At 41.5% G+C, this 13,288-nt stretch overlaps 1 protein-coding gene across 2 annotated transcripts; it reads left to right on the top strand.

Moving 5' to 3' along the window:
* The first annotated feature begins 914 nt into the window (after window positions 1-914).
* EMB2656 (ARM repeat superfamily protein) lies at window positions 915-7,883 on the top strand. Of its 2 annotated transcripts, XR_015690947.1 has the most exons (15): window positions 915-1,565; window positions 1,787-2,005; window positions 2,101-2,246; window positions 2,337-2,602; window positions 2,897-2,976; window positions 3,069-3,216; window positions 3,296-3,741; window positions 3,875-4,377; window positions 4,471-4,531; window positions 4,674-4,970; window positions 5,051-5,187; window positions 5,289-5,419; window positions 5,522-5,623; window positions 5,807-6,594; window positions 7,674-7,883. XR_015690947.1 is itself a non-coding variant. In XM_087678530.1 (14 exons), the coding sequence occupies exons 1-14, from the start codon at window positions 1,188-1,190 to the stop codon at window positions 6,418-6,420; spliced, it is 3,528 nt and encodes a 1,175-aa protein (XP_087534656.1). In that variant the 5' UTR covers window positions 915-1,187; the 3' UTR covers window positions 6,421-7,178. The 2 variants fall into 2 exon arrangements, 1 of the variants encoding a protein (XP_087534656.1); XM_087678530.1 differs by lacking the exon at window positions 7,674-7,883 and having other exon boundaries at window positions 5,807-7,178.
* The last annotated feature ends 5,405 nt before the right edge of the window (window positions 7,884-13,288 follow it).

Below are 13,288 nucleotides of genomic sequence, written 5' to 3'. Positions count from 1 at the left end.
GAAAGTGCATATAGAGGTCACAATTAAGACACCCATAATACCTTTGTTTAAGCCATTGGAGAGAGAAGCAGACTGATGCCTTGAGTGTGATTCTCCCTTCTCCTAGTGAAGCTCTTCGTCTTCTGTTGAAGTCATGTTGATTCGCCTGTAGTGCCATCTCAATCTCCTATGCTTCCTTTTGTGCATTGATAACCCGTAGATAGCCCATTTCCATGTCTTCATCCCTCTTTAGCTGCTTCATCGAGCTTCCATTCTTGCTCTCTCCCTTAGGGTTCCTCTTGCCTGCTTGCATGCATGTAGGCCACATTGTCACGTGGCATAGGCAAAGTTAATAGGATTAGATCCCTTAACGGGAGAGTAGGTGTGGCCCCCAGACTGAACTCCCTGTTCAATTCAACGCATCCTTCTTCCTTTGCCTACTTTTATTTGTTATTCACTTCAACGTGTTTCATAAAATTTGAAGGTCTTTTTCGAAAATTTTATAATTTATTTTACATCAAACCTCAAATTTTCGCAAAAATTACGTATGGTCCTTTGTGTGAGGGGCCTTTTCGTTGGAAGCCAACCCACTGGTACCCTTTGGACATGAGTACATCAGTACCCTTTGGACATGAGTACTGCGCAATTGTAGTAGTTTGATTGCATAGTGCAAAAGAGGGTTTACTACTCTCCAATTTGGTGCACATGGAAGAAGCTCAGATTAGACTATGTTTCATCTCCGTCATGCAAAAGAAGAGGGAAAAGCATCCTCTCCTTGTGCCATCATCCATGTGTCCCAATGAAACTCGAATCGGTGAAACCCATGATTTCCCCATAGTTAGCGGGCCTACGATGGTTGAACTGCACGTTGCCTGCCACGTAGGAAAAGGTTTAACCAAGGTGGCCTTTTTGAGGCTCTGGTACTCCACGTGCGAACCCTACAGAGCGGCTCACAACGGCGCTCCCGGGATAGTTTTCAAATTCAAAAGGGCTCTGAGCTCTCTCATCACGCGCTGATTTTCTGCAGCCATGGGAAGAGAACGACAGGGCGTTCCTTAAAGCTCCGCTGGACCACCATAACTGTTACCGGGCACTCTCTCGCAGAAGCTGACTAGGATAATTTGCATCGGAAGAACCCTAACTCAGCCAAAAGGCCTTACTTTCGTCACACCTGCCACACAACTCCTGAGATCTGCGCCAGAACGAGAATGAAGGTTGAAATGAAGAAGGCTGCCGCCTCAGATGTCACCACCTGTGTGGCCATCGCTCGTATTCTCAACGAATGTCAGCATTCATTCGGGCTTCATGCGCGGCGAGTCAAGGAACTGGTGGCTTGGAGGTCCGAACACAATGAAGCCTTCTTAGCGGACTTTTGGAAGTGCATCATGCCGATTTTCACTGTCTTCAAGCGTGAGCCTGCGGTTGAAAGGCTTGTCAAGTTTGTGGTTGCCTTTGTCACGTACAGGGACGAGAAGCACGGTGACGAGTGTGATGCATTTCTTGAAGAATTCTTTGGTATCCTGCTGTTTTCGACAGATGCTACTAACAAGGCAGTGCGATTGAGGGCCTGCCAAATTCTTTCTGAGGTGACTGCCCCTCGCTCTTCTTTATGGCAAGCAACGAAGGCTATTTCTAGAGGTTGTTTTTAACCCTCACTTCGGCCTTTGCTCACCTGCATTGAAAGCTGTAGTTCTTTCAAATGCAAATTCACATCCTTGTGGTAACGATCTGGATGTGTGCGAGACTAGTCTTGTATTGTTGACATTGCCAATTTTTTCTTTCCCGTTTTTGTGTTTTGGCTCTGCAGGTTATTTTGAGACTCAATGAGAATGCAGAAGTAAGTGATGAAGTCTGGGATGATGTAATAGAGAGCATGCAAAAGCGAATGCAGGATAAGATACCTGCTGTCCGAGTGTATAGTGTCCGTGCACTGGCTCGGTTTGCAAATGTTGACACATCTGGGGAACTTGAGGATGATCCTGTACTTTCGGCATATCGAAAAGCACTGCAATTTGATCAGAATGCAGTAAGTGCATTTATGGCATGAAATGTACAAATGCTGACTTGAAGGGCCTTATTTGGCTCTTTTATCCTCTCTCAATTCACTTGGATTATCCACAGGAAGTTCGCAGGAACATCATCCTATACATGCCACCTTCAAATGCAACAGTTCTAGACATTGTCAAGCACACAGCTGATGTGAGCGAGTCTGTTCGAAGAACAGCATTTGCTGTTCTTGCAATGAAATTCCCGATTCAGAGTTTAAGGTCTGTGTACACAAAAGTGCAGATTTATATTCCTCAAAATTAATGTGCTACATGAAAACGAGTTTAGCTAATGAGCTTCATGTTGAACAGCATCAAGCAACGGACTACTATATTGAAGCAGGGACTCCATGACAGAAAAGAAGAAGTGCAAAAAGAGTGCTTAAAGATGCTGAAAGATGTATGGTTTGCAAAGTGCTGCCAAGGAGACATGGTTTCATTACTGAAGTATCTGGATGTGGAGACACATGAATTGGTGGCAGAATCAGTACTGCTTGCACTTTTCAAAGCAGATTGTGCTATTGAGCAGGATTGTCAAGGTCTCAAAAAGTACTTGCCAAGTGCTGGTGGGACTACCGGTAATTCTATTAGTATTATGTTGCAAATTCTGAAATCTGATTTGTAGAGTTGACCAAATGCATCTTATTTCCAGTGGTGCAAATCAGATAGAGCCTAAGTTTGTGTAAAAGTGGCTCACCATACTGATTTACATGAAAACAAAAGCCATTTTGGCTATTCACTGCTTCTTGTATGGAGGCTGGCTTTGTTAAACTAATGTTGGTAGCAACTATCAAAATCTATGCCCAAATTTTCCATTAAAAAGTGTTCTGCAGTATGACACCCAGTTATAATGAACCTAGGCCTTATTGCAGAGAATGGCAGTAAACTCATGGAACCTGAAGAGGCCTTATACTGGAGAATGCTTATCAGCTACCTCCATTCGGAGGCACAGGTGAACCTTCATAGTAACTTATTCTACTGTAATTCCTGATTAATGTAAGTGTTCACTTTGGAAAGTGGATTGTATGCCATCTTGGACTGCAGGCAAAAGGTCATGATGCAGCCACCACTGGAGGAGCACAGGCAGCAATCAATGCTGCAGCTGCAGGCGAGAAGAATGAACTTTTGGATCGAATCTTACCAGCAACAATGGCAGATTATGTTGAGCTGGTCAAAACACATCTGAATGCAGGTGAATCAAAGCGTTCATTGTGCAAACTAGATAGTTGGAAACATGTAGCTGATGTGTATCTGCACTTCATAAATTGCAGACCCACACTTACATTTTGTGTCAAGACAGCTGCTCCTGATGGGCAAGTTTTTGGACTTCTCTGATGCCACTAGCAGAAAAGTTGCAGCTGCTTTTTTGCAAGACCTTATACGCATGCCAGCAGAGCTCAGTCATGATGAGTCAGAGCTGGATAATGAGGTTTTGATAGGGGATGGATTAAGCCTGGGTGGGGACAGGCATTGGGCCAAGGCAGTTGCTGAGCTGGCCAGGAAGGTTCATGGAACACCTGGGGAGTTTGAGAGAACTGTTGCTGAAGTGGTGGCTGATTTAGGGAGACCGTGTCGTGAAGGTGGGGCTGACATAATGCAGTGGGTTAACTGTCTAGCTGCTACTGGATTCTTGCTTGAAAATATTGAAGCTATACACCAATTGTCTGGAAATGCAATAGAAGCTCATGAAATCTTAGGCGGACTTCTCTTGCCGGCAGTAAGTTTGTGTTTGTTTTCAATAATTTGGATTTTGTTAATGCCATTTGTGCATCCTGAAGTTTTTGAGTTGACATGGCTTGCTGTCGCAATGTGTGCAATCCTGAAGTTTTTCAGTTGACATGATTTATCAGGCTAAACACATCCATCCTGAAGTGCAAAGAGGCTCTATTAGGTGTCTGGGCCTATTCTGCACTAGGGAGCTGAAACCAAGCCTTCAGGCAGTTAAGCAGCTTTGTGTTGCTTTTAGGAAGGGTGTTGATATTGTACAAAAAATGGCTAGCAAAGCATTGTTCGATCTTGTTATGTGGCATGGTGCTGGTGTTGTGGACAGAGTGATAGATATTAGTAGACAGACTCAAGAAGGGGCATATGATGCTGATGAGGGTCTAGATGGTGAAGATGGGTTTACCCTTTTGGAGTTGCTTGCACAAAGGCTTGATGATGATGTTGATGAGGTCGACCCAACTGTGGAAGGTGATCCCGGGGACCTGGAAACTCTTCAGAGTGTCATGGCTGAGGGATTTGCGAAGTTATTGCTTCAGAGCAAAGTATTCTCAGATATCTTACCCATGCAGGACACAGTCTTGGCAAAGTTATTGCGCCTGTATTTCAAGGAGACCAAAAATATTCCAAGGTTTTTTGTTGCTTAGTGCAGATCTGTTTCTTCAGACGAGCCCTCAGACCAATTCTCACACTTAGTGGTATTTTTGCTTCCCTGTCGATGCAGGTTAAGGCAGTGCTTAGCTGTGTTCTTTGATACCTACCCATCTGTATCTTTAGAACACAAGGTAAGGAACATATGCATAAGCGTTTAAGGGATGCTTTTTGACTATTCAGTATATTCATAATGTATTCCTGTTTCTGAAACGCTAGGTTTATCTGTTTTGTTTTTTCTTTTTGGGGGGGGGGGGGGGGGGGTCTGGAACACAGCATTGTATTGCAAAGGCCTTTGTTCCAGTACTGCGAGCAGAATGGCCTGGAATATATGGAAATGAAAGTGGGGCTCCAGGTGTTGTTGCAGCTAGAAAAAGGCATGCCACAAAGCTGTCTAAATTTATGCTGCAAATGCTACACCAGCCGCTATTTGGAAGTGATAACTGTGCAAAGGATACAGGTGGTGATGACGATACCGAATCAGCTATTGAACAAGAAACTCACACAGCAACAGAAGAATCAAAGACAGTTGTGACCTGTGATGAGGAGCTGGCTATCCAGATAGCTGCTGAGGTAACACATGCTTGTTAAATAGAGCCCTTTTTACATTTTCCTGTTTGTTGTTTGAGGTCCAGCTGATTGGCAAATCACAGGTGGTTCGATCTTCGTCTCAACAACGATCTGCTGCAGTCAAATCGTACTTAGTGATGCTGTTAAAGACTGCTTGCTCTCTTAGTTTTAGACCATCGGAACAAGAGTCAATCAAGTGCATGAGAAAGCTGTTGGATATGTGAGTTTTTTTTTTTTGCATCTCAAAGCCAGTCTTCCTCGATTACAGACTTTGTAAGGCAGTTTTACTGATTGGGTTATCAACTCTTCTGGGGTTGACAGCATCAAAGACACAGGGGTAGCGACTGACAAACAGGCGACCAAGGAGCTTGAGCAGAGGGCAACAAGACTTAAAGCAATAGATGAGACACCGGACGAAGTCCTTTCAGACGAACAGTTGGGGCTCATTTTAGGTAAATGACCAATAAGCTTTTTGTGTGCATAAAGAATACAAAAGGGCACATTTGCAGAAGACCCATCATTTAAAATGCAAAATCAATGCTGTATCTGAGCAGGCAGAATGGACATTGAAGATGTGAAGCTGGGCCAAGAAGAGGAGCAGCAGAATGAGGCCAAAACACCAGCACCAGCTACGGTGAGGAAGGGCCGAGGAAGAAGTATGTAATCCTTCCCTCTACTTTGGTATCTAGTGCTTTGCTGTTCAGAATATGCTTTCACCATATGTAGTTTGTAAGCGGAAATCGCATGCTCTGAGGTTTTAGTGGGTGGCGGGGTGATACCTTACTGAGTTTGCTGCAGATTTCTTTAACAGTTTTTAAGTTTATGATCTTTTGCTGCAGGGCGCACAAAGAGGTCGAGTACTCCAGAGAGCTGCTCACCATCACCATCACCACCAGCATCGGCGCTTACACCGATGCCTCCTACCACTGTGCGTGCCCATCGTGCTAGCAAAGCTGCAGCTCTAAGCAAAATGCAGTCTGAGCTGGCACCTAGCAAGAGAGCTATTTATGCTAGCTCCGATGAGGAGCTGGCCTCTAGCTCCAGCTCGGAGGAAGAAGTCCACGATGAGTCAGATAGTGAATTTGACATGGGCGACTCCGAGCAGGAGCTGGCAGCTGATGCAGCGCAGCAGATAGTGGCAGACGGAAACGGGCCAGGAGTGTTGTCTGAGAGCACGAATTGCTCTGCCATCACCGTCGATCAAGACCAGAAGCAAGCGAACTGTGACATGGTTTCGCTGGAGTGTAGCAATCACAACGATGCTGAGAATGATGAGGCTGCCTCTGAAGTACAGCTACAGCAGATAAAAGGAAAGCAACCAAGAAGGAAGACGAAACAAGATCAAGCCTCGTTAGATAAGGTGAAAGAAAATCGCGTCTCTGCTACGTCTGGAGAAAGCACAGCTACGAAGGCTGCACCGAGAAGAAGGAACTTAAGACTGAACAGGGAATAAAAGTGACTTGGATGATGCTGCTAGCTTCAGATTCTAGGAAGATCTCGTACAAGAGGACTTGTACTCTTTATCACTACGTAAGTATAGGACGTCGTCTGACCAGCACTTCCTGGTCAAGCCTTGATATCAAATATGAATGCACGCATGATTCAACGCATCCTTGAAAACGGCACGGTAATTGCAGCTTCTAATACACAATATAAAATGTATTTTATCATTTTTGCTGTGGCAAAGGTATTGACTTAAAAAAAGGGGGGGGGGGGGGGGAATTGAAACTCTACCCATCCATCTCTCTAAGAAAGAACAATGGTAGCATGCGTGAATAGTAGGGAAGTAACAATGCAAATCTCTCTCTCTCTCTCTCTCTATGTAGCATGTAGCATGTCTGATTGCAATAGGTGGTGGTGCCTTCAACGGTTGTAATAGGTGGTGGCAACAGCAAAGGCGGCATGGTAGTGGTATTGCTAACACTAGTAGCAACATTGGCAACATCAATAGTAGTAGCAATGGTTAATAATGGTGGTAGTGGCAATAGCGGAGGTGGTAGCTAAGGTGATTGGGTAGACTATTGTTGTAGAAGTAGGTTGAGTGGTAGAAGAAATGGTTAGAAGGTATAGTGACATGGGTGAGAGAGAGTATGTGGACTAATGATATTCAACTCTATGTTTGATCCTAGTGACCAGTTTGACCATGGAACACTTTTTCTTGCTGGACATAAGTCTTAACTTAAATGTATATGAGGCTTAATTTTCAAGTGATACTATTGTTCAATCCTTGTTTGAACCTCATGGCTACTAAATATGAATCTCAATTCAAGTGGATAAATGAGGTTCAATTTGAGCATTGTGCAACTTTACTCAACTTCATACAAGTCTCAATCTACATTGGCCATTAGTGATGCCAGGAGGCATATTCCACGGTGGATTCCGTGAGGTTTTACGGTGGATTCCGTAAACTTAGATGACCGGGGCTCATACGTAAAGAGGATTCTTTGTGCGAGAAGTTGATGGGGACGCCTGTCCTTTTCGGGCGTTTCATTAATTTAGTGTGTACATGGGTGATTCCATAGTGGGTGATTCCGCAAAATGCATATTAAATTAATAAACGTTTATGAGTTAGAGTGCGCACTCGTAATAAATTAAGGTTAGGATTTATTTCTAACCAGTTGATTTATTTATGTAGCTGAAGACTGCTAGGTATTCACTTTTGTCGGTTTAATTGTGTTATTTTACTAACGATTGTGAATGCTTCAGTTGATGTGTAGAGATAGCAGCAGTGGCGGAGGAAAGCATTGGAGTCTAGCGGGTTTTCGACCTTTGGACTATATTTTGATAGGCGCCACGCCTATATTTTGTTATGTCTATAGAGACATCGATTATTTATTATTATTTTGTATGCGCTTATGCGCCTGGATATGTTATTTCTATTTGGACATTGAGATTGGGCGTGCCAGACACTATGGGCACCGTCCATTAGCTTTATTTTCTTATTTTTGGTAGAAAGCAAACTCAAAAGCTAAAAGCTTGTCATATTTTTGTAATTGGGCTATTATTGAGCATGAAGATTGGAAATATACATTAAATACATGCTTTGTGAAGCGCTCACACAAGGCATGGGGGGAGATTGAACCCAATTTGTCTTTTGTCTCATGTCGTGCTTGCTTTTACATGGGTTTTTGTGCTAAAAAGTAGAGTACTTTGTTCTTGGGGACCTTCCGAGATTCACCACGTGAGCTATCTGCGTCCGATCTGCGCACCAGTGGTATCAGAGCGGAGTAGAGATCAAGAGCTTCCAATCGCTACCAATCTCGGGCGAAGGCGGAGCTCCAGGAACAAACGGCCTCTACAGTCAATCTCGTCGCGAACCGTCAATACAGGCAGACTTCTGGCGATCAAAAACCCCTGTTTCCACTGTCAGATCGCGAAGGACCAATCTCTGTAGGCGGAGGACCACTCAAACACCTCCTTCATGAAGTCGTGGAGTTACAGATAAGCTTGACTAATTTTCTCATTATTTCATTAAAAAAAAGCTTAAGCCAAAGCTTAAGAAGCTTATTAAGCTTCTAAATTTTCAAATCGACCTGTAAGAGGAGCTTCCGAGAAATCCGGCGCAAAAAAACGGCCCCCCTCCCCTCATGATAAAAAATGGCGGCCTCTTCTACCATTAAGCCCTCTTAAAGCTCTCTTAATCTTAAGTCAAAGCTTAAGACACTAAATTTTTACCAAGTCACACAGGGCAGAGAAGTCTGTAAACTCCGGGTCTCGCACTCCAGAAGTCAAGTTCAGTAAGTCACTTGGAATCAAGTTCTGCAAGTCTGCTAAGTCCGCAACTCTGCAAGTCAGACTAAATCAGAACTGACTAACGCTTAAAACTCATAGAAGACTTGTTCGTATGCAAAAACTCTGAACTGAAAAGTTGTTCGCAGCAAGCTGTTCTACCTATCTACAAGTTCGTTGAAGTACTTTCAGCAAACGGAGACAGAAATATTGCAGAATTTCTGAAAATTGAAGAAGAAAATACCCAAAAATACATAGCCTTGTAACCCCAAATTTGAGCTACGCTCATCCCGCTAACTGATTTTGAGTGAGAAAGGTTTGTTGAGTTTTACAGGATGACAACCCCACATATGGATGATCCTATGGCTGAAGATGATCTACCGGAGCCTACCATGGAGCAAAAGCTGGATCTTATCATGCTGCAATTGGAAGAAGAGCGAAGAGCTAGGCAAGCCTTGCAAGCGCAATTGACAAAGCTACAAGGAGCGTCCACTGATAAAGAAGAACCTCAAGCTGAAGATTTGATTCGCCGTACCATCGACGCCACTCTTGAAGCACAAACCATTCGCAAGGAATCCAAGATAAGTAAACGAAGTTTCAAGTTTCACACTTTCAATGGCATAAGAGAAGGAAAGACTGTTTTATCATTCATTAGCCAGTTTGATGACTATTTTCATGAGGAAACTTATCCCGAGAAAGATAAAATCAAGTGTGTTACTAATCATCTGATAGACAGAGCATCACTTTGGTGGACTGTCGTCCGCAAGAGCATAGAATGTCCTGCTACATGGGAAGATTTCAAGAAGAAGTTCATGCAAAATTTCCTACCACCGCAATTTCATGAGAAGGCTATCAAGCAATGGGATTTACTTCAACAGCGCGATCGTGAGCCTATTCCACAGTATACAGAGCGTTTTTGGAATACACTCTTACAGCTACGCATGCTTGAAGACGTACCAGAGACGATCCATAAGCGGAAGTACATGTCTGGACTTCTTGGACATTACTACGCTGAAGTGAACATGTTCAAGCCTGCTACCCTTGAAGACGTCATCTCCTTAGCTCACGACACTGAAGATAAGTTACGCGGAAGAGATCGACGACCACAGCCATTCCAAGCAAACGGTAATTATGGATCTAAACAATTCAATTCCAATTTCAAAAGGTTTAATCCAGGTCGTTTCTCATCACCATCTTTTCGCAAGAATTGGCCTAAACCACCTGCATTACCATCCACTGTCAATCCAAATTCTAAGCCTATTCCACAAGCAAATCCAAATATACCCAGACTTCCAGCCATTGCAAATAATGTGACCAAAGCCAAGCCCATCGTATGCTACAAGTGTCACCAGCCAGGCCATCTCGCAGCAAATTGTTATTCAAAGAAGCCATCAGCACATATCAACTACCTTGGAGCCATGGACGAAGAAGAGCATGAGGATATGCCAGATTTCACTGAAGAAGAAGATGATCCTACTACTACTTCCGACACTTTACCAGGTATGCCTACTTCACATTCATTATTGACTATGAAATGTATGGTGCATGGAAAAGAAAGAACTATATTGCATGATGACGGTAGTACCCATGACTTTATTTCAGCAAAATTGGTAAAGGAATTGAAACTGCATACTGTACCTACGCATTATCGTATAAAAGCTGCATTTTTAGGCACTAGGTACAATGGCACACAAGAAGTTCAAGATTTAGAAATTCAAATTGGTCCATATATTGAAAGAAGAAATTTCTTAGTTGTCCCATTACAGTCTAGCGACATTATTCTAGGAATGCCATGGAGACACCAACATAATCCCAATATAGATTATTCCACACACACAATGAATATTAATTTTCAAGGAAAATCTATTACATTATTTGGTATGCATGCATCTCATATGTTTCCACTGCTTTCGCATACTCAAGCAAAACGTGCACTACGCAAGAATACTAAATCATATCTCATTTGGGTGAATGAATTGCACGCAAAAGAAACTCATATGCACCCTAGGCATAAGGAATTTCTTGCATATTTTAAGGACTGTTTTGCAGAAGACCTACCACCAGGTTTACCTCCATCCCGTCCAGAAGACCATAAGATTGACCTAATACCTGGCACACAACCACCTTGCAAAGCCCCATATAGGCACAATCAAATAGAGCAAAAAGAAATCCAGAGTCAAGTAGAAGAATTACTAAATAGAGGCTTAATTCGACCTAGCAGTTCTCCATTCGGTGCACCTGTGCTCTTAGTCAAGAAAAAGAATAATACTTATCGGATGTGTATTGACTACCGAGCATTAAACAAGATCACAGTAAAGAATAGGTATCCTATACCTAGAGTTGATGACCTTATGGACAAACTGCAAGGATCTTCTATATTTAGTAAAATTGACCTTAAGTCTGGATATCATCAGGTGAGGCTAGATAGATCCGACATATTTAAGACTGCATTCAGGACACAGTTTGGCCATTACGAATTCTTAGTTATGCCATTTGGATTAACTAATGCACCTGCTACTTTCAGTAGAATGATGAACCGTATTTTTTTAAAATATCAATATTGTGTGATTGTTTTTTTTGATGATATTTTAGTATTCAGTCAAAGTGAAAAAGAGCATTATGAGCATTTATCATTAGTTTTTCAATTACTGAAAGAAAATCAATTGTTTGCAAATCCTGACAAGAGTGAATTCTTTAAGACAGAAATAGAATATCTAGGTCATATTGTATCAAAAGAAGGAATAAAAGTTGATCCTAAGAAAATTGATGCAATATTGCATTGGCCTATTCCTAAAAATGTACATGAATTACGCTCATTCCTTGGTCTTGCTAGTTTCTATAGGAAGTTTGTACGTAATTTCTCATTACTTGCTTTACCATTGACCAAACTTCTTAAGAAAGGCATTGTTTATCAATGGACTGAAAACCAGCAGAAATCCTTTGACTTACTTAAACGTGCATTGACCAATGCCCCTGTTCTACAATTGCCTGACTTTAACAGACCATTCTTTTTAGTTGTGACCGATGCTAGCGGATCAGGAATAGGAGCCGTATTAATGCAAGACAACCATCCAATAGCATATTCTAGTTCTAAGCTGAAACCCTCTGAGCTTAAATATTCCACTTATGACAAGGAACTTTTAGCAGTTGTCCAAGCATTAAAACAATGGAAGCATTATTTAATGGGTTCAGAATTCATGATAAAGACTGACCAGCAAAGCATTAGACATCTACTTAGCCAACCCCAAATTTCTGACCGTCATATCAAATGGGCTTCATTCATTCAAAGTTTCCATCCTATCATTCAATACCAACCTGGAAAAGAAAATGTAGTTGCTGATGCATTGAGTAGAAGACCTGCAATTCATAACATTTCTATCATATCTTTTGATTCTTTGATTGCAATGAAAGACACATACCACCAGGATATTACTTTTCATTCTGATTGGCAAAAATTAGTTCAAAATAATTTCATTCCTGTTGATTCATTGTCATATAATGATGGATTCATGTTCTTTGAAAAGAGACTGTGTGTTACTATTCCATTCCGATCTTTTATTTTGAATGAAATTCATTGTCCCCCATATCAAGGTCATAGAGGTATCATTTCTACATTACGCATGTTAACTGAAGATTTTTATTGGCCGCATATGGATGCAGATGTATCTAATTTTGTTTCTGAATGTTTGATTTGTCAAAGAATAAAGAGACATCATGGTAAACAGTATGGGTTATTAATGCCTTTATCTATTCCATCTAAACCTTGGGAACATATATCTATGGATTTCATTACTGGTTTACCAAATACTAAATCTAACCATGACATGATTTGGACAATTGTAGATAGATTTAGTAAGCAAGCATATTTCATTGCATGTAAGAAAACTTTAACAGCATCACAAGCAGCACAGTTATTTTTGAAAACTATTTTTACTAACCATGGATTGCCGAAAGTGATTATTTCAGATAGAGATTCTAGATTTTGTAATAATTTTTGGATTACACTGTTTGCAAATCTAGGCACAAAGATTGATTTCTCATCTGCATTTCATCCAGAAACAAATGGACAAACAGAAGCCACAAATAGCACCATTCTAGATCTTTTACGTGCATACACTATTTCTAAACCTCAGACATGGGATACTCATTTACATTTATTACAGTTTGCATATAACAATACACCGCACACATCTACAAAGAAAGCACCTTTTGAAGTTATTTATGGATATAGATTATCTACACCTGTTGCATCTTTGTCTAATAGAATACAAAGTGCCGATGACATTGCTGTTATGCATAATACTATTTTTGATGAGGTCAAGGATATGATTGCTAAAGCCCAATAATCATATACCAAATAAGCCAACAAGAAAAGACAAGCCATGAATTTCAAAGTTGATGATTATGTTTGGCTTAGAATAGAAAAGCGTAGACTGCAAAGTGTAGATAGACATCCAGTTGTCAAATTAGCCCCAAGATTCTACGGACCATTTAGAATCATTCATAAGATTAATGACAATGCATTCAAGTTAAGACTGCCATCTCATTGGAAAATTCATAATACATTTCATATTAGTTTATTGAGACCATTT

The sequence above is a fragment of the Lygodium microphyllum genome, chromosome 5 (genome assembly GCF_053477565.2).
Source record: "Lygodium microphyllum isolate KBCC chromosome 5, Lygodium_microphyllum_v1.1.10, whole genome shotgun sequence".
In the NCBI taxonomy this organism is placed as follows: domain Eukaryota; kingdom Viridiplantae; phylum Streptophyta; class Polypodiopsida; order Schizaeales; family Lygodiaceae; genus Lygodium; species Lygodium microphyllum.
Note: the sequence above shows the minus strand (reverse complement) of the source record. Positions and strands in the feature narration are given on the sequence as shown.

What these genes read in the sequence shown, in the direction of transcription:
- EMB2656 (XM_087678530.1), top strand. Translation starts at nt 1,188, where the DNA reads ATGAAGGTTGAAATGAAGAAGGCTGCCGCCTCAGATGTCACCACCTGT. An exon ending in ACCTCCATTCGGAGGCACAG is followed by an intron (nt 2,977 to 3,068) that starts GTGAACCTTCAT and finishes CTTGGACTGCAG; the next exon opens with GCAAAAGGTCATGATGCAGC. An exon ending in GCGGACTTCTCTTGCCGGCA is followed by an intron (nt 3,742 to 3,874) that starts GTAAGTTTGTGT and finishes ATGATTTATCAG; the next exon opens with GCTAAACACATCCATCCTGA.